General features: G+C 49.6%; 5 protein-coding genes across 6 annotated transcripts; 1 reads left to right on the forward strand and 4 right to left on the reverse strand.

The window, feature by feature from the left end:
• Window positions 1-1,978: 1,978 nt before the first annotated feature.
• Window positions 1,979-4,605, reverse strand: spaw (southpaw). The gene is made up of 3 exons (XM_084694452.1): window positions 4,030-4,605; window positions 2,624-3,438; window positions 1,979-2,469 (listed from the first exon to the last, which is right to left on the reverse strand). Exons 1-3 carry the CDS (start codon window positions 4,322-4,324, stop codon window positions 2,317-2,319), a joined length of 1,263 nt encoding a protein of 420 aa, XP_084550578.1. The 5' UTR covers window positions 4,325-4,605; the 3' UTR covers window positions 1,979-2,316.
• Window positions 4,606-4,748: 143 nt separating this feature from the next.
• On the reverse strand, window positions 4,749-7,631 carry dguok (deoxyguanosine kinase). Of its 2 annotated transcripts, none has more exons than XM_084694450.1 (7): window positions 7,289-7,631; window positions 7,083-7,192; window positions 6,753-6,949; window positions 6,450-6,597; window positions 6,120-6,235; window positions 5,925-6,024; window positions 4,749-5,574 (listed from the first exon to the last, which is right to left on the reverse strand). In XM_084694450.1, the coding sequence occupies exons 1-7, from the start codon at window positions 7,464-7,466 to the stop codon at window positions 5,548-5,550; spliced, it is 876 nt and encodes a 291-aa protein (XP_084550576.1). In that variant the 5' UTR covers window positions 7,467-7,631; the 3' UTR covers window positions 4,749-5,547. The 2 variants fall into 2 exon arrangements, with proteins under 2 accessions (XP_084550576.1, XP_084550575.1); XM_084694449.1 differs by having other exon boundaries at window positions 6,753-6,952.
• A 60-nt stretch (window positions 7,632-7,691) lies between these two features.
• Window positions 7,692-12,277, reverse strand: tcn2 (transcobalamin II). The gene is made up of 10 exons (XM_084694448.1): window positions 12,122-12,277; window positions 11,945-12,022; window positions 11,142-11,334; window positions 10,813-10,982; window positions 10,008-10,160; window positions 9,556-9,722; window positions 9,109-9,283; window positions 8,712-8,892; window positions 8,330-8,448; window positions 7,692-8,167 (listed from the first exon to the last, which is right to left on the reverse strand). Exons 2-10 carry the CDS (start codon window positions 12,000-12,002, stop codon window positions 8,106-8,108), a joined length of 1,278 nt encoding a protein of 425 aa, XP_084550574.1. The 5' UTR covers window positions 12,003-12,022; window positions 12,122-12,277; the 3' UTR covers window positions 7,692-8,105.
• A 97-nt stretch (window positions 12,278-12,374) lies between these two features.
• ccdc117 (coiled-coil domain containing 117) lies at window positions 12,375-16,854 on the forward strand. Its single transcript, XM_084694451.1, has 6 exons — window positions 12,375-12,697; window positions 13,133-13,366; window positions 13,519-13,569; window positions 13,744-14,028; window positions 14,310-14,456; window positions 15,700-16,854. Exons 2-6 carry the CDS (start codon window positions 13,212-13,214, stop codon window positions 15,914-15,916), a joined length of 855 nt encoding a protein of 284 aa, XP_084550577.1. The 5' UTR covers window positions 12,375-12,697; window positions 13,133-13,211; the 3' UTR covers window positions 15,917-16,854.
• Window positions 16,805-25,223, reverse strand: LOC146220052 (uncharacterized). The gene is made up of 25 exons (XM_084694447.1): window positions 25,053-25,223; window positions 24,857-24,960; window positions 24,447-24,480; window positions 24,238-24,357; window positions 24,009-24,134; window positions 23,671-23,760; window positions 23,499-23,582; window positions 23,302-23,404; window positions 23,021-23,135; window positions 22,743-22,835; window positions 22,561-22,599; window positions 22,200-22,331; window positions 21,738-21,839; window positions 21,348-21,578; window positions 21,156-21,218; window positions 20,935-21,030; window positions 20,619-20,720; window positions 20,364-20,534; window positions 19,923-20,054; window positions 19,455-19,687; window positions 19,269-19,374; window positions 19,060-19,143; window positions 18,701-18,927; window positions 17,450-17,705; window positions 16,805-17,326 (listed from the first exon to the last, which is right to left on the reverse strand). Exons 1-25 carry the CDS (start codon window positions 25,153-25,155, stop codon window positions 17,261-17,263), a joined length of 3,012 nt encoding a protein of 1,003 aa, XP_084550573.1. The 5' UTR covers window positions 25,156-25,223; the 3' UTR covers window positions 16,805-17,260.
• Between the last annotated feature and the right edge of the window lie 174 nt (window positions 25,224-25,397).

The raw sequence follows: 25,397 nt of genomic DNA on the forward strand, positions 1-25,397 counted from the left end.
TTCATCCAAAACACACATGCTAACCCCTTTGGTCATTTCATCCAAAACACACATGCTAACCCCTTTGGTCATTTCATCCAAAACACACATGCTAACCCCTTTGGTCATTTACCCCAAAACACACATGCCAACCCCTTTGGTCATTTCATCCAAAACACACATGCTAACCCCTTTGGTCATTTCATTCAAAAAACACATGCTAACCCCTTTGGTAATTTCATCCAAAACATACATGCTAACCCCTTTGGTCATTTACCCCAAAACACACATGCCAACCCCTTGGTCATTTCATCCCAAACACACATGCTAACCCCTTTGGTCATTTCATTCAAAAAACACATGCTAACCCCTTTGGTAATTTCATCCAAAACATACATGCTAACCCCTTTGGTCATTTCATCCCAAACACACATGTTAACCCCTTTGGTCATTTAATCCAAAACACACATGCTAACCCCTTTGGTCATTTCATCCAAAACACACATGCTAACCCCTTTGATAATTTCATCCAAAACACACATGCTAACCCCTTTGGTAATTTCATTCAAAAAACACATGCTAACCCCTTTGGTAATTTCATCCAAAACATACATGCTAACCCCTTTGGTCATTTACCCCAAAACACACATGCCAACCCCTTGGTCATTTCATCCCAAACACACATGCTAACCCCTTTGGTCATTTCATCCAAAACACACATGCTAACCCCTTTGGTAATTTCATCCAAAACACACATGCTAACCCCTTTGGTCATTTCATCCCAAACACACATGTTAACCCCTTTGGTCATTTAATCCAAAACACACATGCTAACCCCTTTGGTCATTTCATCCAAAACACACATGCTAACCCCTTTGATAATTTCATCCAAAACACACATGCTAACCCCTTTGGTCATTTAATCCAAAACACACATGCTAACCCCTTTGGTCATTTACCCCAAAACACATACACTAACCAGAGTGTGAATTATTCAAATCAACTTCTTCTCCAGGGCGTAAAGTTATATTTACGATTACGGGTAAGAATAATATATACATTTACATCTACGCATTTAGCAGACGCTTTTATCCAAAGAAACTTCCAAGAGAGAGCTTTAGCAAAAGCTCACTGATCATAACAACGAGGTAGTCCCAAACATTGCAAGCAGCCAAAACATGAAGCATACATTGTGAAAAAAAAAGTGCCAAAGGGAAGACCCATAAGAGCATGCAGTTATATAAGTTACAAATTAAAACAACATAAACCACAAAAAGTGCAAGACTGTACCTGTAGAAGAACAATCAACAGTAAAATATTTCACAGCGAGTACAAGAGTTAACTTCTTTATAACTAACCTACAAGAGCCACAAGTCACTCAATAAGAGTCATTGTGATCCTGGAGGTAACTAACATCAGGTCCAGGCAAGCATTCCTAAGTGCCGTTGTACTCCCGGAACAAGTGTGTCTTGAGCCTTTTCTTGAAGGTGGGGAGACAGTCAGTGTTCCTGATGGAGGTTGGGAGCTGGTTCCACCATTCGGGGTCCAGGCAGGAGAAGAGCTTGTGTTGGGACCGGGCGGTCTTGAGCAGTGGGACCACCAGGGGGTTGTCTGAAGAAGACCGTAGGTGACCGGTGGGGGTGTAAGGTTGCAGGAGAGACTTGATGTAGACGGATGCATATAAATGTATCGACCCCCTTGACCTGTTGTTTTTACCTCTTTTGGGGGCGTCCCATTCTTAATTAGGTGGGTCAAACCCCCCCAAGCCCCCGCAATTCAAACCCTGCTTATTTTACTGTAACTTGAGTGAAATTGTACATCAGTACTATTTCCTTTCATCAGTCTTTTAAACGAGTATCTACACCTCTACTTGAGTGAAGGATGTGTGTACCTTTGCCATTGCTGCACTGTTGTTACACTTAGTTATTATACTGTTATTACACTTATTACACCGTTATTATACTGTTATAACAGATTAACAAGGTTTTCTTAATTCAGTTGTATTTATTGTCATGTAGTTCTATTGGAACAACATCTCACATATATAGCCTACATTTACATATATATAGAAAACAATCCTTTATTATAATGTCACACTTTCTACGAAAAAATAAACATTCAATTGCTGTAAATAACAACACATTTCATGACATGGATAAAATGTGAAGATTGTCATAAAATACAGTTGAACTCTAGTGCATAGTAGGATCATCAAATGGTACAATAAGTATCTTGGATCGCTGACAGCAGCGTCAACAGATAACCAAGTGATAAAAAATAAATAATATTCGTGTGGTCAAGTGTCTTTGAGTGTTTAATCGGTTTGTGTACGGGTCGTCAATGACAACCGCACTCTTCCACGATCATGTCCTCGTGATGTCTCAAGACCACGTCGTCGTTCTCGTAGTACAGCATGGACAGCGGGCTGAGGCGCGTGGGCACGCAGGAGGGGCAAGACACCCTCTCGGGATGGTAGAGTCTCAACAGGCTCTGTAAATACCGGAACACAGAAAAAAAAAGTTAGCTATTTCATATCGCGCTTTAATTAAGTAATTTATCAACTCTGTAATATAGGCCTGAAGTAAGTAGACTGTATAATTATGATTCCAAAACGACAGAGCACAAAGACAAACGACTATCTTACCTGCATGTATGCATGGTTAGTGGGCTGGAAGGACTCGTCAACCGGTGTGGGACATTCTCCTTCACACCGGAAAGCATTGTAGCGCTTTGGGTAGACAATCCACTCGTTCCAACCGATCTGCTCGAAATCAACCCACATGTCCACCTTCTGACATAACGGCCGCTGGACTGCTTCAGACGGAGACGCAGTGGCAGCAATTACACCGCCCAACCGTACCCTTTCCATCCGGTTTCTCTTGTGGCGTCGGCCGTTCGGTCCACCGCTGACCCGGTCCATGGTGACGTATTTGGAGCGCTCAACAGTGTGTATGAGGGTGGACACGTTATGGCCATCTTGATGCAGGTTGTGCTTGGAGAAGATGACCATCATGACCCGGTCAGTTGTAAGATGACGCTTGCTGTGCCTCTCACCCAGATGTCCACGACGGGGCATGCCAGCCACCTCCCGGTCTTCCTCCGCCCCACTCCCGTGTTCTGTCTCCATCACATCCTCCACCGTCGCCTCAGACTTTGACAGCGTGTCTCCCTGGTGCAGCCAGTACTTTAATAATGCAGTGACGTTGAATACCTTCCAGGTGGACTTCGCATCGCCGGGGGACGCTCCAAAACTCCCCAGGAGCAGCTTCTCCTCTGGGCATGGAGCGCTCCTCGGTTCGCAGTCCTGCTTGCGAGAGTGATAAATGTCTACGGTGACGCGTTTGGAGGCGGAAAAAGCCGGTAGTCTGATCCGAAGTTCGCACAGCTGTACGTCGTCTGCGGCGGAGATGGAGGACATGTCAAAGGTAACGGTCCATTTATTTTCCACTTGATGGCAACCTAGAAATAAAGGAGAAACTCGTTAAACGCCATAACGTGACTGAAGAGACAGCTGGCAGAAACTTTACGCGCTGCAGTCCTCACAGATACGTCCAATCTGTTGTAGTCAGAAAAAGGCCAAAACGCTGGAGAGAGAGGGAGGGAGGAGAGGACCGGATGTGTATTGAACCCCCTCGTGCTAAGGGCGTCTGAGGAGCTAATACACACACCCACTCACATAAAACGGAGAAACCCTTTAAAGTCGAATAAGCATTTTGACACTTGTGGGTTGTACAAAGGGAGGATCCGATAACGCAGATAAGGGTGGCAGTGATGGAGAGGGCAGGAAACCAAGTCGTCTGGTTGACTACCTCCTTGCTTGAAATACAGGTCAATCGGCAATAACCATACCTGAAAACTTATACTTGACACATTTCACTGCAAACTAGTGTATGAACAACACCGGAAGTCAAAGGGGAAACAAAGGCGTTAAATGACATATGACGCCTAGGCTATAGCCGACTTGCATACAGTGCATATTGTTGGCAAACTTGAAGACCTATTAACCTCATTTGTAACCGAAATGTTAGAAATAGCTAATAAAGAGCTTACCTTTTGCAATAAGACTGAGTACGGAGTCAGAATCGCGTAGAGTGGGCCTGTCACTGTGCGCTCTCACGGGTTTGACAGCAAGGGACTGTGGAGAACCCGAAGTTTTGAAGGAGCGGTACAACTGCATCATATAGAGCGGGTACCTGTTTGGATGGAAAACTGTGCTCACGTGTCCAGACTCTGAATGGTTCAGGCTCTTGTGAAACCGATGATCGTGCCTCTCGTGCGTCGGGCTGACAAGCCGGGAGAAGAAGAAAAAGCACGCGCAGAGGACCCATTGTGCAAAACTTCCCATCCTTTATAACAGCGATCGGTCACCCCTAACGTCTTTCCGTAAACTTCGGCTTCGCTTGAAAATGTGAGACACGAGCCTGCTTCGCCCAGCTGGTCCTGGTGTGTACTGATGCTTTGAGCAGTCTGACCGCCAGACACAGCTTTTATAGTGGACAGCTGCCCTTTGATGACCCTGCCGTTGCCAGTCCTCCGATCCCCCATGCACATCAGAGAGATGAGGGTGTGGAGGGGAAATCCACTGATCCAAGGTCATTGTTCTATGAAATTATCCAGGCATTAGTATTCATAGGGACCAACTATCTCTTTGAGGTGCATATGCCACATCTCCTTCACTCCATTGTAAAAACGTTGAAAAACAATAACATTAGTTGAAACCTTTTCAATTGACAGTGAAATCAAAAAGGGATATATATACGAGACATGAATCCTATTGATACGATTTTTATTTCAAAATGTAAGTTGAGACCCAGAGGTAGCAGTGAGTTCAAAGGTCACATCACAACAACTACAAGTCATATCTAACAGCGGTCAGATAAACATTTCTAAGCTGAGGTTCTTCAATAAATAAATCCAATGTCAACCAATGAAGATGCCTTAATACAAGTACAAGTAAAGTTAAACAACTAAATAACATTGTAATTTACAAGGAAGTAGTAAAATTGTTACATTCTGTTGATACCTTAGGCTACAGAATATGATTTTAAAAAGATCTGATTAATTATATTTGAGAACTTCACATGTATTCACAGTTTGAAATGTGGCTCTATTCTTCAATATGTTGGTCCTGGTATATCCCTGTCAGTTTGGTCCTTGGATGTACCGCACAACGGATAACGGACAATTCACTTTAAATTCCATCTAATCTGGGACTGAAACATACAAAACACTAGATACCTAAACGCTGGAATTGAACTTTTCCATATTTTATGCCACTGTAAATGCCATAGCTTAATCCTCTTTGAATCATAAGTGACTCTAATGGGCGGTGCCTTACAAGAATGGGTTGCTACTAGGCTACCCTGTAAGAAAAGTTCAGATTTAATTAGAGTGAAACTAAACTGTTCTCCTGTTTAGATACATATAGCACCTTGTAAATAATTGACAAGTCATTAAAACTACTTGGAATAAACAGCTTTGTAACAAGTTTCCATCTGTGAGTGTGTTTCAGTTATTGAGGTTCAAAGGTTAACTTTTTGATTTAAAACAAATCTCTGTGGCAGCTTCTTATAATCCACTGAAGAAGTCTTTAACCTGCGGAGGGACAGTAATAACAGGGTCTGGTGTCATCAGCAACGTCAAAAACTAATCTACGACCCATTTCAATACAGAACACATGACACACACAAAGTCCCAGATGTCATAAGAGTGGAAGCTAGATCGTAGCATAGTTTCAATAAGATATAAATGTAGTTTACAGTCTTCCTGTGGAAATGATAAGCGGAAGATCTTTGACGCTTGTGTTATGGTTTATTTGCAGGAGTATTGGAAGTGTGCCACTGTGTGGTGGAATGTGGTACGACATGCACATTGCACAGGCTAGGGAAACGTTGGGAAGCTTTTTAGAGAGCGGGTCGACATTGGGGCCAAAACGGCCAGCGTACCTGTGAGACGAGTTTGGCGCGTACTTCAGGGTCCGACTCAAACTCGACGCTCGCATCGATCACCAAGACAGGCACCTTCGTCAACCAATCAAAGTGCAGCCTGCAGAGACAAAGACAATTGGATTGGATGATTGGATGGGAAGTTCCTGTGCGGTGGTTGACAGTGGCTCAGGTGTGTCAGGTGACAGGATTCACCTGGTGGTCTTGTCCAGGAGCCACCTCTCATGCTGGGCGTGAAGTCCCTCCAGGTAGTCCAGCTCCACCCCCTTCTCCTCCGCCCGCCCGCGACGACCCAGGCGCTCCATACATGTCTGGAGGAACGCAGATACACCCTCTAGAGCTACACATGGACACCACCAGCCCCCACCCAACACTGTACATTTACACCACCAGCTACTTCTGAACACTGTACATTAACACTCTCAAGCTCTACTAAACACTGAACATTAATGTGTCAGAGAGATGATATGTGTGTGTCAGAGAGAGTGAGATATGATGAGTGTGTGTGTGTGTCCGTGGCTGTACCTGTGGGGGGGCCCTGAGGTAGATGACGCCCTCCAGCTCCACCTGGCTGCCAAACTGCTCCACCAGGAAGGAGTGCCAGTCCTGGTAGACCGCCCACTCTGTAGCGTTGATGCAGCCCAGCTCAAACATGTTCAGGGCAAAGATGTACCTACAGACATGAACACAAGCAGCTATTTTGATTTTCTTCAAAGAAAAGTACAATGGTGTGGTTTAAATCTGTGACCTCTTGATCCAGTCAAACGCTCTTCCACTGAGGTATAGCTTGCAGGTCATACTGCCTGACAATGCTTCCGTTCAGCCCACCTGTCACTGTATACTGAGCGTTCAAACACCTGCACAGGTGCATCCTGGGAGCTGAGCAGGCAGGCCGGCGGAGGCTGCAGCTGGGTCCGCAGGCGGGTCATGCACGAAAAGGTCTGGAAGGTGTAAGACCAGCGCTTGGGATCTTGGTACATCATCTCTAGGAGGTTACTGACGGAGGGCTGGGAGGCTGGGTCGCTCTGCTGAAACAACAGTAAACAACGAGCGATGTCACGTCAATTTGTGGTACACACTGCTGGTGTCCTGGACTATCTGTATGTCACTTTGGATTTAAATTGTAAATGTATTTTTTGTACATTGGGGTTATCTTACCTGGCTAGAGCTGCTCTCTATTGCTTGCCATTTACTAACGGGTTCAGAGACCACTTCCCAGTCCGGCTTAGCTGCCTGCAGAAGCCGAGCGAAGGTTGACTTTCCCACCGCTGACACGCAAACACGAAATAAACATTGATTTCGATTTGGTCTGTATCGCTACTGACTTCAATGTCAAGCTTCTTTAAGGTTTGAAAGTCACTTACCAATGTTGCCTTCAATAGATACCCTCTTTACTTGACTTGTCAAACTCGACAGCGAGCGCTTGCTCGCTAGTCTAGCCATGGTTGAGCTCAGAATCCGCCTGTGTTCAGAACCGATAAACCGCTTCGCAGTTGCACTCAACAAAATGCAGCGGTACTTTGATAACATAGCGACCGCCATGACGGCATTATGCCATTTAGAAGCGTTTGAACTTTTCCAAAGAGAAAGGTTTCACAAGCTTTGGTACCTCGCGTGTTCTACCGGCGCCATAAGGTTATGATTGAGATGTTTTGTTTCCGGGTTTTTTTCCTGGGCTAACGAAACAGACCCCTACTGCCCCCTGCTGTCAGCTTCTCACACAACCTCCTCGTCGCTTTTAAGATAGATGCACTCAAACAAGTAATGTAAACATCCAAACCCGTTTATTAAAAACAAATTAGTCATATTTAACTTTTTGGGATATAAGAGCAATTATATACAAAATACAAATGTTATAGTCACTCAGTCATAGTAATCAAAACTGCAAAATGACTAAATGACTAAATGTAATGTAATTTAATGCAAGAGCCCTATTAAACTGAGGTTGACTGAAATTAGAATAATCTGATTTGAGATTAAGAGGACACAACAGGATAACTGCGGTAATAAATCTCTTACTATAATCTCTTATACTGAGAGATTTACATGTGGTGAGCTGGAGCATGTGAATCAAAATAAATCAAACAATTTCCCTTCTCCTTCGCCCTAATCTCCAGGCAGTTCTGACACTCACATGCTGATTAACCAACAGACGACAGGAAGTTGAAACGCTCGTGTCTCTCAGTAGACTGCGTTTCTGAGGGTGATGTGCTGAGCTTTCTTTATCTTGAAGTCGACAATCCCTGAAAAAGAGAACGATCACCGTTCAGTCGCAAAAATAACTAAACCAGATGGATCCCCTTGGTTCAAAGTATGTGAAGTGTGTGTGAGAGTATGTATGTATGTATGTATGTATGTATGTGTGTGTGTGTGTGTGATTGCTCCATCCATTACTGTGTTCTTACCGTGGCTGAGAGCAGCACCGTCAGAAGAGAGCTGCCAGTATCTACGATCTGTCTGCCTGGCGTTCTCCTTGTTCACCGCACTCAGGAAGGGCCCCCACAGGCTGTCCTCCTTCTTAAACCTGCAGACAAGGGCCCCGGGGGGGCGGGGGGGGGGAACAAGGGACCGGAGCCATCAGGTTCTGCTTCTTCAAGTTAACAAGTTACTTAATAGCCCTGACCCTGTGTGTTGTCACACAACCTGTCATTGTCCTGGGTTGAAGGATCTGACAAGGATATACACGTTTTTACAATCGTCTCTCATCTCCAACTAGGAATCAAGGTACAGAAAAAGATATACATTTAAAAAAAAAAAAAAAAAAAAAAAAAAGGTGTTTTGACTGACGTGAAGTCTTTGTTCTTCTGCTGGAGGAGTTCCAGGGCGTCGAGCAGAGAGGATCCGGCCGGGACATCAACCTGGAATTCAGCGGCCGCCCCGTTGGACTTCACCACCTCCACCTGCAGCCCCACCTGGGCGCGGCTGGGCAGCACCACCACAGGGTCCCTAGGCTCCAGCACCAGGCTGCCTGCAGGGGGAAGCCCAAGCCACGGAAGTGGGAGAATCAGACCCGAACCTAACCCTAAAACGACTGACTACATTTTCCTTTATATTGTAATGTAACCAACAAGAATCCAACGTAATGTTTTCCTTAAGCAGGCATCCCAAGGCCACGTACAGATGGGGGTAGAATTGCTCTAACCACTGAGCTGATCTTTGTGCAACGTAATGTTCCTGTGCTCACCGTCCTCGATGCGGCACTGCTTGTCCTTCACCTGCAGGTAGGAGGTGTGCTGCAGGGCGGGCAGGGCCTGGGACATGGCCATGGGGTTGGAGTAGGTTCCCCTCTGGGCGTCTGATCTCATGGCCGTCATGGACGCAGCGCACTCCTCTACCTGGCTGCCCATCGCCAGAAGGGCCTGTGACACACAGTCGACACACACAACACAAACGACTCAGGGTTAGCGTCTTTCTTCGATAGTCGTATGTGTAGGTTATGAATAACATCTTATTCATGAACAAAACATACATTCAAATATGATATTGTTGAGCACACACTGTTATCCAAAGCAATGAACAAGGGAGGTGGTTAGATAAACCTGAGACTGCTGCTCTAACCACCGAGCTGCAGCCATCCCCTCATATGTCATCATTACTCCAGTCTGGAGAGAGGGAGGGGCCGCGTGGGTACCTGTACTGCCAGGCCTGTGCTGTACTCGTTACCAATGTGACCATCAGCCCGTCTGGAGGTGAGGAGCTTGTCTCTGATGGTGGTCAGGGCTTGATCCAGCGAGGCCTGACCCGGCGGCCCAGCGTTCTTCACGCACTGCAACGCCATCCCAGCCATGGCCAAGCTGTCTAAAGAGACGGAACCAAGCGACAGCCATCTTGTATATATATATATATATACACAGTATGTGATTGTATTTTGTTTTCTTGTGCTCGATTGGACAGTTTCAAGTCACATGTGATAGGAAAGGCAGGGAGAGAGGCAGTGTGGGAAGGCCTCAGGCTAAACGACACTCACAGTTATCCGGTGAGCTACCGGGGTGCCCCACCAAGAGCTCCTCTTACCGAACAGTTACAGACGAGACTTCCAGCATGGAGAGACACGTTTGAGGTGGTATCCTCGGTCACACTCACCGATACAGTCCTGGTCGCCATGTTTGATGTGGCCGTGCTCCGCGGCCTTGATGAGCTTGTTGCTGACGTGCGAGTTGACGCGGACCCCGCTCACACACAGCGCTAGCACGCCCAGAGAGTACTGATAGTAGGTGGTCAAGGGCCGGTGGCTGACTATGGAGCAGGGGAGGCATTGTTAAAGGTGTTATCGTAAGTTCTAAGTCACAGTTATCGTAGCAACAGTGTCTTACAGTCATTGGTAATTATTCCTAGTTGGCTTGTTTAGGATAGCGTTGCCCTTTAAATAATGTCTCTGTCTCCGTCTCCGTCATCTACCGCTTGACCGGGGATCGGGTCGCGGGGGCAACGACCTAAGCAGGGAGGCCCAGGCTTCCCTTTCCCCGGCCACTTCCACCACCTCTTCCTGGGGGACCCCGAGGCGTTCCCAGGCCAGCCGAGTGACATAGTCCCTCCAGCGTGTCCTGGGTCTTCCCCGGGGCCTCTTCCCAGTGGGACGTGCCCGGAACACCTCACCAGGGAGGCGTCCAGGAGGCATCCTAATCAGATGCCCGAGCCACCTCAGCTGGCTCCTCTCGACGCGGAGGAGCAGCGGTTCTACTCTGAGCCCCTCCCGGATGACCGAGCTTCTCACCCTATCTCTAAGGGAGAGCCCGGACACCCTGCGGAGAAAGCTCATTTCGGCCGCTTGTATTCGCTTTAAATAATGTGATAATCAAAATGTATTCATTTAGCGGGACGCTTTTATTCCAGAACAACAAACAGGTGGGTGTTCTTCTAGATCTGCAATCTAACACTGAGCACTCACAGGCGATGTGTTCCTTCTCCTGCTCCATCTGTCTCTTCAGGTGCGTCAGCAGGGTCTCACTCTTCTGGTTGAGCGTAAAGGTCAGCGAGTTCAGGTCGTAACAGGAGGCCTTCAGGGCCAGCACGTAGAGGGCCAGCCGACCAGACACAGCCTGGCCCCTAGACAGAGAGCTGGGGGAGCAAGACCCTAGGAGTCTGTTTCATGTGAAATAATACAGCACAACGATAATCCGTATGTTCCAGAAACGCTATCGAAAATGTGAAGGGTTCTGCGCTGGAAGTGTTCCCTTGATACGAAACGAGGAGGTGTTGGATGAGGTGCACGCGTACCTCTCGATGTCATCGTGTAGCCGTGTTTTCAGCGCATTGAGGCTTTTACTCTCTTTGTCGAGGTTGTGATGAGTGGACAGTCGTAGGGCCAGGTGCACGCTGGGATTGGGGAGGGCGACCTGGTCCTCCAGAGAGCGAACCAGCTTCTTATTCAGAGACTGGAGCAGCTCACTGTGATCTGACTCGGCAGTTTCTAGACAAACATCACATTCAGTTACCTTCCCATGTAATACTTCACATGTAATACTTCACATATCACCAAACAGATAGCGCTCTTGGAAATGTGCCTAGAAAAAACGCTTTGTCAATGGCGACTCACTGACACCATATAAAAATGTACTCGTACTGTGTCATCAAGGTCAGTACAACAGGCCACATGCTGTATCAGCAGTTACACACTAACCCACAGACAGGATACACAGACCTCAGCAACTGAATAACCAAAAGTATAGTTTCCAGACATCAGACAGTTTTCATTATCCTCGATGGTATTTACACAGGGCATGGATTTATACGCACTGTAACCAAATTTTCTTTAATAAGAGAATTACCTTTCGGAGCAAATATGCTCCTTCAACACATGCTTTGAGAGTTAGTTTAAGAGGGGATCGGCGTTTAGTTTAATCGTTTAAACAAATAGGCTATTACTCAATCACTGACAAACAGCTTCATGTTACATGTCTCAGTACTTTCCCAGTAGTTCAGGGTCACTTGCATCACATTAGAACTGGTTAAGGAACCGTTAGGCTATGGAACAACAGGCAGACAATGTCAAACCAGTCAGAATAAGATAATTAACCTACCACATGGTTTGCTGCTAGCCAGTGCCAATAACCCACACAAGGTGTACAGGACATACATTCTGAAAAACCTACGAGAACCTGGAAAAAATGTAATGTTTGATTAAAATATTGATCGTAAACATGATATACGTGTATTATACGTAGTATTGGTTTTGATAGGAAACAACGCCAACCAACCTTGCAATGTCCGTGAGCTGCTTCTGCACAAGCTGTAGCAATGAAAGTAACTCAGTCAAGTTGACTGAGTTAAATGTAGGGACAACCCAATAAAACAAGTTTGAACGACCTGATGTTGACATAGCTTTTCAGATCATATGACCTGTCACCTGACACTACAGAAGACCCCTTTAAAACAGCTGTATCAAGCATCTTTAAATAAATACTTTTCACGGGGTGGGGATAAGTGCTTTAAAAAACAAAGGCGCATTTCCACGAGAATATTTTTTATCTTACAACCAATAATAATAGGATAGTAACTTTTTATACGTTACGTTTTTGTGTGTAAACTACAAGACCCAGAAACGCCAAGTGACTACTGTATTCCGGTATTTTCTAGAATGTGTGATGACGACGGTTTACTGCGACTAAACTAGACAACCCTCGACTAAGCTTAACTGTCTGAACGGACGTGGACGCGATAACGTTACCCATTCACTTAAGTAATCAGCCCCAAATGATCACATAAATGGCTTTGGAACTGCTGAAAACAATGGCGGTAAATGAACGTAGCGACAACAAATAAACGGCATACAGGTGAGTTCGCAGATCAAACCCAGATCAACAGGGCTCAGTCAGACACAACAACAACAATCAGGGGGCGGGTCAAGTCGGATAACTCTCTGGCCACACTTAAACAGTGTGTTGAGTTATTTTTCTAAAATATTAGCCTTGGCCACAACCCTTGCGTAGGTACAGTCATTTACGTTGAATATCTATGCCTTACTGCTGCTAAAAAGCTAGGTCGATACTGGTAGTATAGCTGTAGTCTAGCTATATCAGCTAGCTAAAGTTAGCTCAAATTGTTATGACTATATAAGTTATCACGATAAGTGTCAAGTCTCTCGCATCAAATGACAATGCATGCTTAACGTTACAGACAAGCCATATGAATGCAATATAATATATGTTGTTATGTTCTTGTATAATCATTATACATATGCTTCGTATGCTTGTCCCTTGTCATTCTAGAACATTTGAGCTTCTTATCAAGCTCCCATCGGCCCGCTCTCCGTCCGGCCCTCCGCCGTGCAGTCTAGCTTGAAGCTCAATGCATCACCACCCCAGTCAGATGAGCAGCGAGTTGGGGTTTCTGCCTACGATGTACCCCTTCCCATGTGTTACCAGCATGCCACAAACGTCGGGGTTCAACATCAGCCCCGCGAGCACTTCTCACCCACTGCTGGCTCTACCCCCTGCCAACACGTAAGCGTCGGTTATTTAACGATCGTTTAGTGTTAACTTTTACTTTATACTTACACGGTATGTTTACATTCAAACGTGTTGGAGGCTGAATGTTTTACTCAGATTTGTAGTGTTGGCTCAGTAGAAAAAAACTCAATATTTTGTCATCTCAGGAGCTGGGAGAGACGTTGCCTAAGGAAGCACAGGAGAAGATCAGATGACGAGTGAGAATTTCTTTTTTTAAAACAGCAATCCTATTTTAAGTGGTCTTTGGTATCAAAAAAAAAAAGGAAAAAAGACAATATTTACTGTCTCTTAATTTGGCACATGCTTTTATCCAAAACAAAGTACAAATAGTGCACGTGTGTTCGCATGTGTGTGTGTGTGTGCACCCACAGAGGATGCAGTGCCAAGCGAAGGAGACTGACAATGGGAAGTGACCCTGGAGACTCCAGCCCCAGCATGTGTCTGAGCTGGCCTCCAGGGTCACCAGGCCCAGCCTGCCCTCTGCCCGGGCCAGCCAGCCCTGCCCCGCCCCCGCCCCAGCCCTGCCCGACCCCGGCCCCGCCCCTCCTACTGCAGGGCCTGGCAGGGGTGCCCCCCCCCCAGCCCCACCTGGAGACGGAGGGCTTCCACATGGAGGTGGAGGCCGCCCAGAGGAGACTACAGGAGATTGAAGAGAGGTGAAGAAGAAAAAACAAGATATATTTATATTTCATCCATTTAGCAGACGCTTTTAGCCACAGCAGAGGATTGGGTTGTTTAATATGATTTTCTTGATTTAAAAAAAAAGTGTGTATGTGAGGGGACAGCGACAGAACGACAGTTTTCAAAAAGTGCTATGTATAACGAAACCTTCACCCCTGTCAAATACAACAAAAGAAACCAAAGAACAGCAGCATGTCAGTTCTGGTAGTGTAGTACAGTGATGCTGTGTAACCTGTGCTGTCCTATGTGACCCCAGGATAACCCTGGAGGACGATGATGATGACGAGGACCTGGACCTGGACTCTCTGCCCAGGCGCCCGGTGCTGGTGATGTCAGACAGCCTGAAGTTGGGGCTGCAGCGCGGCATTACAGACATCCTCCCCCACACGGTGGCACAGTCTGTGTGAGTCTCCCCCCCTCCTCCCCCACTCGGTGGCACAGTTTGTGTGAGTCTCCCCCCCTCCTCCCCCACACGGTAGCACAGTCTGTGTGAGTCTCCCCCCCTCCTCCCCCACATGGTGGCACAGTTTGTGTGAGTCTCCCCCCCTCCTCTCCCACTCGGTGGCACAGTCTGTGTGAGTCTCCCCCCTCCTCCCCCACACGGTAGCACAGTCTGTGTGAGTCTCCCCCCTCCTCCCCCACACGGTAGCACAGTCTGTGTGAGTCTCCCCCCCTCCTCCCCCACACGGTAGCACAGTCTGTGTGAGTCTCCCCCCTCCTCCCCCACACGGTAGCACAGTCTGTGTGAGTCTCCCCCCCTCCTCCCCCACACGGTGGCACAGTCTGTGTGAGTCTCCCCCCTCCTCCCCCACACGGTAGCACAGTCTGTGTGAGTCTCCCCCCTCCTCCCCCACACGGTAGCACAGTCTGTGTGAGTCTCCCCCCTCCTCCCCCACACGGTAGCACAGTCTGTGTGAGTCTCCCCCCTCCTCCCCCACACGGTGGCACAGTCTGTGAGTCTCCCCCCTCCTCCCCCACACGGTAGCACAGTCTGTGTGAGTCTCCCCCCTCCTCCCCCACACGGTAGCACAGTCTGTGTGAGTCTCCCCCCTCCTCCCCCACACGGTAGCACAGTCTGTGTGAGTCTCCCCCCCTCCTCCCCCACACGGTGGCACAGTCTGTGTGAGTCTCCCCCCTCCTCCCCCACACGGTGGCACAGTTTGTGTGAGTCTCCCCCCTCCTCCCCCACACGGTAGCACAGTCTGTGTGAGTCTCCCCCCTCCTCCCCCACACGGTGGCACAGTTTGTGTGAGTCTCCCCCCTCCTCCCCCACACGGTAGCACAGTCTGTGTGAGTCTCCCCCCTCCTCCCCCACACGGTGGCACAGTTTGTGTGAGTCTCCCCCCTCCTCCCCCACACGGTAGCACAGTCTGTGTGAGTCTCCCCCCTCCTCCCCCACACGGTGGCACAGTTTGTGTGAGTCTCCCCCCCTCCTCCCCCACACGGTGGCACAGTCTGTGAGTCTCCCCCCCTCCTCCCCCATCCTCCCTCACTCTGAGCTCACCTTTACACATGCACTCTCCCTATGTCGCTTTGGTGTGAGAGCGTCTGCCTTCGTGTGCATCCAGGGGAGTGGCCTGGTCTGGGGAGCTGCACACGTTCGCTAACGGCTTCCCTGTTTCCTCTTCCTCTGCTGTTTCCTCCAGGAGCCACTCGTGCATGGAGCTGGTGGTGTGGCGCCCCCCGGAGGACACCATCTCCCGCAGGTTCAGGGGCACCCTGCAGAGGCAGCGCAAGCAGCAGGCAGCCATCCGGCCGCCCCCGGCCCCCAGCCCCCCTGTCCCCCTCACACCCACAGGCCTCCCTAAGGAGACATACCTGCCCCCGGGGGGCAGCTCTGGAGAAGAGGACATGGAGCTGTAAAGGCCGTCGCCCGGACGCCATGAGCTTCAGCCTGGAACGAATGGGTTGGACGTTGCTACGTTACTGTTGCCAAGGGGACAGATTTAGACCAAGGCCCGGTTGCTGGTCGGCGTGTCGGTGGTGTTGGGTTCCTGGTTTTGTGCTCCTTTGGCCAAAATTTATGCCAAGTTTGTGTTGCAATCAATTGTTGGTACAATCAATCGGTATTCGTCTTTGGAGATGACATTCTAACTCGGATCCAGAGGGGTGCATTTTAGGGCACGACATTCTAACTCAGATCCAAAGGGGTGCGTTTTAGGGCACGACATTCTAACGCGGATCTGGAGGGATGCGTTTTAGGGCATGATTTCGAGAAGGGACCCACCAGTTTTTTTCTTCTTCAGCTATGTCTGTGTTGACAGTCAGTACCAGTACATGTTAAAGATTTCAGACTTTCCAACGGACTGTCCTTTGCCTCAATATCCTTGAAGGAAACCGACACTTAGCAAAAAAGTTGTGTGTTCATATCCCCATTTCCTCATAATTACACAACATGTAGGAGTAGTGGTTTGTATTTAGACAGATCTTTTGTGTCTGGAGACAAATGCAACTGCTTTTTAACTTAGTTTGAAGGCAGACAGAAACAGCTTGAGCTTTTTTTGTTGTTGTCAGAGTTGCATTTTGACAATTCAATTCTGGTTTAGTCCAGTTTTTTCCCCACAGGATTTGAAAGCATGTGAGCTTGCTGTTCGACCGTCACCTGTCGTCGTTTTCCTTTAGGTGGGGGAAAAACACTTCCTTCGTTTTTGAGAAATTGAAATTGTGGATATTCACCGTCGTACATTTTGATTGTATTCTCTTAACATGCATCTTGATAGAAACATTGAGTGTTACTACTTTGTATCTGTTTCTAAATAAAGCTCTTTTATTTGAATTACAAAGTAAAACAAAAAAATCATGTGCATTACTGTTTAATGGCCAAATCCACACAGTTTGAAGTTAGGATTTATGACAACACTGTAGAAACACTGGAAGCCAATCTTACAAGAGACCACGTGTATATTCAGAGGGCCTCCATTCCCACCCCTGACCTCATGACCTCTGTGTCATCTCTGTGGTATGCAGCAACTAGTCAATCACTCATTCACCCACACCCTGTCCCCAACCTTGAACCCTGCAGTAAAATCAAACTGCTTCGCTGAGAAAACGGACAATGTGACGAGCGGTACTTTCACGGTGTCACTGTGACCTGCCCGTCGTTAAACAGTTACGAATTCTGCTCAGGCTATGGGAGAACGATCGAGTGACACTTCGCTAGTCTTTTAACGACATCTCATCACGCGTACGTTGTGCATGGTCGAGGAGTCAGCTCTGGGTTGCTCTGGACCACGAGGGGCTCCAGAACCCAACACTGTGCTGCGATGGCCACAACTGCAAGACGACTAAAACACACTCATCCAGAGACGACACAGGTCCACACATTCAGATGTGTGTGATCGTCCTCTTCTACTGCATGAAGTGGAAATCCGCTTTGGGCTGAATCGGACCACCCACCGTCTCCAGGTAGGACCCTGCCAGGCTCCCGGGGCCCCTGCTGAGGTGGCCCCTGCTGGGGGGCGAGGGGCCGCAGGCCTGAGCCTGGTTCTCTGCCCGGAGCTGCTGGACCCGGCCCTGGAGGTGCCGCAGCAGCTTGAGAGAGGCCAGGTCTGGGGGGGATGCCCTAGGGGGGAGAGAGGGAGAGGAGGGGGGGAACCTGGGCCCCAGCTGCTCCAGGGTCCTCTGTTTCTCCTCTCGGGCCTTGGGGGCCTTCCTATGACACACACACACACACATCACAGGATGTCACACAAACACACACACATCACAGGATGTCACACACAACGCACACACATACAACTACCTAATGGACACATATGCACCAGTGGCAGAAATGTAGAGCATTTAGGTTAGTCAGTAAAGCAGAATCTAGGCATGGTCAAACTACACTAGGTTTGGCTAGTCTAAACAGGTTGAAACCAGTTACCTCCCCTTCAACAACCGTGCCTTGCACCTGTGGAGACGCAAACACAACCGACTCAATGGAATTTAAAAAACGATACATATACTATATTGTATATACAGTATATCTAGATAATCTATATACAGTAAACAGGTAGTTTCTTTATGATGTGGAACAGGACAACGTTGGTCTTGAGATTGCCATTGCACACTGTAATAACTCTACTTGTGAGTGTAGTCATTTTGTTACACAAGTTTGACTTGTATAAATGACTTGTGACTTAATTTAAATAAACAACACATTATAAATGTATAACATATATACCGTATATATATAGGCAGTCAAATGTCCTTGTTTTAAGCATGAGTAAGCGCACAACTAATATTTCTAATGTTGACAGTCTGTCTTTGCCGTGCGGTGCAGTGTGGTGCAGTGCAGTGTGGTGCAGTGCAGTTTGGTGCAGTGCAGTGTGGTGCAGTGCAGTGTGGTGTGGTGCGGTGCAGTGCAGTGTGGTGTGGTGCAGTGCAGTGCAGTGCAGTGTGGTGCAGTGCAGTGCAGTGAGGTGCAGTGTGGTGTAGTGTGGTGCAGTGCGGTGCAGTGTGGTGAAGTGCAGTGTGGTGCGGTGCAGTGCGGTGCAGTGCAGTGTGGTGCAGTGCAGTGCAGTGAGGTGCAGTGCGGTGCAGTGAGGTGCAGTGTGGTGCAGTGTGGTGCAGTGCAGTGAGGTGCAGTGTGGTGCAGTGTGGTGCAGTGCGGTGCAGTGCGGTGCAGTGTGGTGCAGTGCGGTGCATTGCAGTGCAGTGCGTTACCTCTCTAGTTCGGAGGTGAGCTCCTGCTCAAACCTGCGTGCCAGACGGGTGCTGGTCTGCTCCTTCCACCGCCCCATATTCCTCTGGACCTCCCTGAGCTCCTGGTCTTTAGCCTGCAGCTGCCTGCGCAGGGACCACGCCACGCCCCCCTCCACGCCCCCCTCGCCTCCCGCCCCGCCGCCCCCCTGCTGGGCCCGGGTCACACCACTCAGCTCCTGGATGTGCTCCTGTGACGAACACACACAGACACACACACATGTGTGAATGCACGCACGCCACAAGAATAAGTCCACAGGCACAGCCCTGTGAAGGGTGGTTTTGCGTGAGCGTTGTTTTGAAGAACACCGTGATGTGCGTACCTGAATGAGTCTCTCTTTCAGTGAGTCCAGCGCCTGTTCTCTCTCCATCTCCAGCTGCTCTCTCTGCAAACGCAACTCTCGCTCCTTCAGAAGAAGAAGAAGAAACTCCATATGTGTGTTCAAGAAGAAGGTCATTTAGCAGACACTAGGATCCAAATTGCCGTACAAACAACAGTCCCCCAGTACAAGAAGAAGAAGCTGTCAGAGACCTTGTCTCTGCTGAGGTGCAGGGCGCTGCGTCTCTGGAAGGACATCTCCTGCTGCAGCTGAACCCTGAGCGCCCGCAAGGTCTGGACAGCCTGGGCCACCGTAGGACTGAGGGAGAAGCACTGTAGAGGAACTGCAAGGTATTTGTGTGTGTTTGTGTGTGTTTGTGTGTGTGTGTGTGTGTGTACCAGTGAGGAGGCTCGTCAGTGCCCCCAGGGGCCCCCCTGTCCTCCAGCAGCAGCTGCAGGTGTCCACACTCGGCCCCCAGCTCCTGGCCCCAGCGCCTGATCTGCTGCTCCAGCCTGGCTGTCCTCTCTTCTGCCCCCGCCTCCCTGTCGGCCAGCTGGCTCCTCAGCCTGCCCGCCTCCCCCTCCGCCCTCCAGGCCCTCTGCTCCAGCCGTGACTCCTCCTCCCGTCTCTCCTGCGAGCACAGGCTGCCTGGTCACCTTGTAGCCCCACACTACAGCCTGGGTGTGTTTAACTGTACTCCTCGGCGATGTTCAGGAAGGGATTTGAACCTGCCATCACTGGATCTGCAGTTGACGGCTCTAACCACTGGGCTTCACCATAACATAAAGTATACCTCCTCACTCTGCAAACAGGGACAGTATACTGGCCGTGTTGTGAAACGGTGTGTGTGTGAATGTGTGTGGGACCTGTTCCATGCGTGTGCTCAGTCGCTGCAGCTCAGCCTGGTGCTCGTCTCCCAGGGTGCGGCGCAGTGCGGCCTGCACGGACACCAGCGCCCCCTGGTGGTCACACGCCTCCCCCTCCAGCTCCTTCAACCTCTGAGGGGGATGGAGAGAGGGATGGGGAGAGAGAGAGAGAGAGAGAGAGAGAGAGAGAGAGAGAGAGAGAGAGAGAGAGAGAGAGAGAGAGAGAGAGAGTGATGGGGAGAGAGAGAGAGAGAGAGAGAGAGAGAGAGAGAGAGAGAGAGAGAGAGAAGAAGGGGAGGGAGGTGGGGGAAGGGGAGGGAGAGAGAGAGAGGGAAGGGGAGGGAGAGAGAGAGAGAGGGGGGGGGGATGGGAGATGACTGGTTTGACTGTGTGTGGTCCTGGTGATGATCCTCTGCAGGGTGGGGTCTTGGCTGCTCTCACCTGCTGCAGCTCCAGCACTGTGTTCTGCAGCGTCAGAGCGTGCCTCCTCTCCCTCTCTGTCTCTGCCCCGGCTCTCTCCAGAGCCTCCCTGTGCTGCTCCTTCAGCATCCCAGCATGCACCTGCACGGCCTCCTCCCCCCTCCTCCTCTGCTGCTCCACGGCATCCTCGACCTGCAGGCAGCGGCTCACGTCACCACCCACCTCCACCCAGCTCCACCGAGGTGGGGAGGATGGAGCGACGGCCGCTGAGCCTACCATCTGCTCGGCTGTAGCGTGGGTCTCGTCCTCGCGCCTCCTCGCCACCTCCTTCTGCGCCTCCAGAGCTTCCCTCAGCTCTCTCACCTCCTCCTCCTTCAGCTGGGACGAGGGAGGAGAAACAGGAAACACTGTTTATTAATCTATGACACCACCCGCTGACGTATGTTCGAGCCTGACCCTGTGTGACCCTGTGTGACCTTGTGTGACCCTGTGTGACTCTGTGTGACCCTGTGTGACCCTGTGTGACCCTGTGTGACCCTGTGACTCTGTGTGACCCTGTGTGACCCTGTGTGACCCTGTGTGACCCACTCACCTGGATGCGTGTCTGCATGGCCTCAAGCTGCTGTGCGTGAGACCGAGCCTGTTCCAGCAGAGCTGCAGCTGTGTCCGCCTCAGCCTGCCTCTGAACCTGGACACAGGAGAGACCCCCGGCCCGTCAGTGTGGCAACCCTCCACTTCTCACCCACAAAAACAACATTGATTTTTTCTTTAAAATCGCTTGACCTTTAAAGGGAATCCAACAGTTTCTCTCACCTGCTGAACCTCCTCCTCGCGGACGACAGCCAGCTCCTCTTTCTGCTGCTGCAGTTCTCGCCGCTGACACGTAAACAAACACGTATGAAACCTCTTTCTCTTCCACCTCAGACCAGCTCACATCGCCCAGCTCAGACTCACCTGAGTTGAGTTCTCCCAGTACCACCATCCCCCCACCCCTTCCTCACTCACCCCCTGGAGGAGTGCCTGCTCCTGGGCCTCTCTCAGGGCGGCGAGGTGCTGGTTGCCCCGGCTCTGGATCTCCCCGCGCAGGCCCTCCCTCTCCACCTCCAGGGCGCTGTGCTCCTCCTGGAGACCCAGCAGATGCAGGTCCTTCTGGGCTAGGATCTTCTCCAGAGCCCCCAGCCTGGCCTCCTTCTCCCCCAGCTCCCTCCTCAACCTGCTGACCTGCAGCTCCACAGCCTGGGGGAGGAGAGGAGAGAGGGACCGAGGTAACGAGAGAGACTGGAGAGGAGGAGAGGAGAGAGGGACCGAGGTAGCGAGAGAGACTGGAGAGGAGGAGAGGCGAGACAGAGAGAGGGAGAGCGGAGGGAGGTGTGGATGGGGAGGAGAGGTGGGTACCTCCAGCCTGTGTCTCTCCTCCTCCAGCCTGACACAGCGGCTCCTCAGAAGTCTCTCCTCCTCCGTCACACGCTGGAGCTCCTCACGAGCTTCCTCCAGCTGCTGCTCCGCCCGCACACGCAGACGCAGACGCAGACGCAGACGCAGACACAGACACAGACACAGACACAGACACACACACACACACACACACACACACACAGACAGACAGACAGACAGACAGACAGACAGACAGACACACACACACACAGACAGACAGACAGACAGACAGACAGACAGACAGACAGACACACAGACAGACAGACAGACAGACAGACAGACAGACACACACACACACACACAGACACACACACACACACACACACACACAGACACTCATTGAAGTGTCCAAGCAGTAGCAGTAGGTAATCCATCCTCCACTGTGTTCTAAGGTCTTCTCTGAGGACGGCGGTTCTACCCTACCTCTTGTAAAGAGTCCAGTCTGATCCTTGATCTACGCTGCTCTTTGAAGAGCTGAGTCTTGGCCCCGTCCAACTGCCTCTCCATCTCCTCTCTCTCGAGCAGAGACACGCCCACCCCTGAAGGCCTCAGGCTCTACAGGTAGAGACACAGAGAGGACACTGTCAGCGCAGCATGTGGGAACTGACAGTTTAGGTTGGCTGAGGGGCAGTTCTATGGGCGCATGTGAAGCCTTGTGAGGCACTGCTGGTAAAAAAAGGTTGTGCTCCAACTTTCTGATTGGACTAAAGTGTGCTGAGTGGAGGACGGTGTGTGATACCCTCTCCAGGCTGACGACTCTCTCTCTGCTCACAGCCACACTCACCTCCTCCAATCGCAGCTGCTCCAGCTCCTGCAAGGCATGCTGGGATACGAGCATGAGAGGTCGGGCAGGATAGGGTGGTTGTCGTGCAGGGGTGGGGACACAGGAGAGAGAGATACCATGTCATGTTGGTCACAAAGTTCATAACATGATGAGGAACGCACTCATCGCACGTTGCGACGTACCTCCCGTTTGTGTCGAAGGTCAGAGAGGGACTGTTCCATCTCACGCAGCTGAGCTCTCTTCAACCTCAGTCTCTCCTCCTCCTCGTCACAGTCCTACACACACACACACACACACACACACAGACTATATTTGATATTATTTTCATTTTGGCAGGTGCTTTTATTCAAAGCGAGGTACTAAACAAAAGGAAAGGAAAGTACAGCAAAAGATCTAGGATCAGAACGACAGTATTTCACACTCACAAACTGGTGTGTTTAAGACGTGTGACTGTGTTTACCTGTCGGAGCTTAGCTAGCTCCTCCGACCTGTCATCCCTTTGTCTCCTCCTCCGCCAGCGAACACTGGCATCCGTGTCTTCATCATCCTCGTCATCATCCTCATCACCCACATACCTGCCACCACACAGACGGCATGAGACGGGATGAGGATAGGACCAAGGCTGCGCTAACAAACACCTGGACAATCCTTTTTATTGACAATGTTTCCTCGGTCACCGACTGAACATCATCACAACAGTAAGGTGAGCCATACGGCCCAGTTTGAGCAGCATCGTGTCACCTGGGAGTGTTTTTGGGAGTGTTTCTCCTGCTGGGATGATGTTTGCGGGCAGGCAGACTCCTCCTGGCCTCCCTTCCATGGCTGGTTGTCTGCCCTGCATGACCTGCCATCACAAGCAGAGAGCAGAGGTAGCAGAAGCGCCCCGTCTGGCGGTCAGGATCAAAGATCATCGATCTTCCTGGAACTGAGAGTCTTACCTGGTGTGTTAGGAGACGTGTCGTTGTCACTCTGCTCAGAGTGCAGCCCGTCCCTCATCATCGACTGAATGACTGACCTGCATCCTAGGATGACACGCAGCAGGTGGCATTTACGTGCTTTGGCCAGACTCTGAACTCGATAACTCATCTAATTCACAATTGTTTGTTTTACTTGGTCTGATGTGTTGTCGTATGTTGTCTGTGCGCACAGAGTCAAGGTCGCTGTCGATGGTTACGGTGTCAAAACTCAACACAGGAACTCCTGGGGGAGGAAACAGGAAGTGGCTGCCGTGAATGTTGTGATTCGTTGAAATTCATCTTGATTTAGTTTGCTTGTTATAATTGACGCTTGGTTACTTTGCACTGTGCCTGGAAAATACACAGTGTCCTTTGACTCTGATCACTGACATACTGTTAGAATAACGCCCTTCTCATCCTGGATCACCTGCTTCTTAGACAGCCTATCAGAGGTCAGATCCAGCATGGGTTCTGAGTGGAACCCTGCAGTACCTGCTAGAAGTCTGGTTCTCGGAGCCTGGTACTTGTTCTCCCCGGTTCCATCAGGTTCCACACTGGACGGTCCGTCGCTCCCAACCCCTGTTCCACTACTGCAGCTGGGCGCTTGAGGAACCTGACCTGGAGGGAGACAGAAAAGAGTGAAACGCAAGAGACCAAACAACTGTCACCTGACCAAACAACTGTCACTTCTTAATCTGGGAGTGACAGACCGTTTTCTCACCTATGGAGTGGTCCTTGATAGAGGAAGGTACCAAGTCGACACAGGAGACGGGGGTGTTGTTAGTTGTTATGGTACTTCCCAGTCCAGTATCCCTGCTCCCCGATTGGCTCCTGCTCAGCTCTGGTAACATGAATAGGAGGGTAAAGACTTATTCCGATAATGCTGGACTAATCATACAGACTAAACTATTCCAAATCAGTCTGACGTACCAGCACTTCTGATGTCATGTTTGTGGTTCTGTACCTGCGAACATCAAATCAATCGACAAATCAAATCAATAAACAAATCAATAAACCAACATGGTTAAGGAGACTTTAAGATGAGGAAGAACACGTTCTAGATCAGCCTTCCTCACTGTCCTGTTTTCTTGGTCAGCTATTCCCGACCTTTTCCACTCCATTTTAGGCAATTTTTGGGATCAGATTTTTTTTAACGTTAAAATATATTCATATTTCAATTTTAAAGAGGTGAATTCAAAACGAACGCATTTGGTGGTGTTTACATTTCCATATTGAGTATTCAATTCCTTTTCAAATTGAAAACGTTGTCACTAATTTGCTTCCATACTCGAGGACCAAGGTTGGGAAACACTGCACGAGAAGAAGAAACTCATACTGACCTGCAGTCGGCTCAGCTGCGCGTCTATCGCGTCCAAGAGCAGGTCGCAGTGGTCCGGTTTCAGAGGGGAGGACTGTCCAAATACACCGCTCTCGTCCTGCAAATCTGAACGGAGACAGAGAAGTAATCAAAGCGTTTGACAGAGAGACAGAACACAACACGAGAGGACGCCGATACCCGTGTAGAGAATGTCTGACCGGTAAAGAGAAGCTCGTCTGTGTCTTCCGAATCTCTTTGTCCCCCGTCACCTTTCCCATCTTCCATCTCTTGGGACTGGGAAAGAGATAGAATATGTGGCATTATGCCCCAGGGCTGAACGCTGGTCTCGGACCAGCATGGGTGAGGAGTGGGGGTTGGTGTTGCCTTGGATACATGAGCTAAACCTTACTTTCTGGTGGGCTTGGCTGGAGAAAGACCCTGCTCATAAAACAACCTTGCATTCCTGTGTGAGTTTTAGAGCTGTTTGTAGTTTAAATGTACTTTTTGAATAATTGGAAAGTATTACTTTATTAAAAAAACAAAGATATTTAGGCATCACCTTG

Source organism: Hypomesus nipponensis, chromosome 28, assembly GCF_054491055.1.
Source record: "Hypomesus nipponensis isolate SF chromosome 28, ASM5449105v1, whole genome shotgun sequence".
Lineage (NCBI taxonomy): Eukaryota > Metazoa > Chordata > Actinopteri > Osmeriformes > Osmeridae > Hypomesus > Hypomesus nipponensis.

Coding starts and splice junctions, on each gene's coding strand:
- spaw (XM_084694452.1), bottom strand. CDS start 4,324: ATGGGAAGTTTTGCACAATGGGTCCTCTGCGCGTGCTTTTTCTTCTTC. Junction 3,439..4,029: donor ACTCAGTCTTATTGCAAAAG/GTAAGCTCTTTA, acceptor CTTTATTTCTAG/GTTGCCATCAAGTGGAAAAT. Junction 2,470..2,623: donor CTAACCATGCATACATGCAG/GTAAGATAGTCG, acceptor CGGTATTTACAG/AGCCTGTTGAGACTCTACCA.
- dguok (XM_084694449.1), bottom strand. CDS start 7,466: ATGGCGGTCGCTATGTTATCAAAGTACCGCTGCATTTTGTTGAGTGCA. Junction 6,953..7,082: donor TAGAGAGCAGCTCTAGCCAG/GTAAGATAACCC, acceptor CTGTTGTTTCAG/CAGAGCGACCCAGCCTCCCA. Junction 6,598..6,752: donor CGCTCAGTATACAGTGACAG/GTGGGCTGAACG, acceptor TCATGTCTGTAG/GTACATCTTTGCCCTGAACA.
- tcn2 (XM_084694448.1), bottom strand. CDS start 12,002: ATGTATGTCCTGTACACCTTGTGTGGGTTATTGGCACTGGCTAGCAGC. Junction 11,335..11,944: donor GGCTAGCAGCAAACCATGTG/GTAGGTTAATTA, acceptor ATGTTTGTCTAG/AAACTGCCGAGTCAGATCAC. Junction 9,723..10,007: donor TGGCGACCAGGACTGTATCG/GTGAGTGTGACC, acceptor CCGTCTCTTTAG/ACAGCTTGGCCATGGCTGGG.
- ccdc117 (XM_084694451.1), top strand. CDS start 13,212: ATGCATCACCACCCCAGTCAGATGAGCAGCGAGTTGGGGTTTCTGCCT. Junction 13,367..13,518: donor GCTCTACCCCCTGCCAACAC/GTAAGCGTCGGT, acceptor TTGTCATCTCAG/GAGCTGGGAGAGACGTTGCC. Junction 13,570..13,743: donor AGGAGAAGATCAGATGACGA/GTGAGAATTTCT, acceptor GTGCACCCACAG/AGGATGCAGTGCCAAGCGAA.
- LOC146220052 (XM_084694447.1), bottom strand. CDS start 25,155: ATGCCACATATTCTATCTCTTTCCCAGTCCCAAGAGATGGAAGATGGG. Junction 24,135..24,237: donor TATCAAGGACCACTCCATAG/GTGAGAAAACGG, acceptor GTCTCCCTCCAG/GTCAGGTTCCTCAAGCGCCC. Junction 22,332..22,560: donor AGCAGCTGCGATTGGAGGAG/GTGAGTGTGGCT, acceptor CTCTACCTGTAG/AGCCTGAGGCCTTCAGGGGT.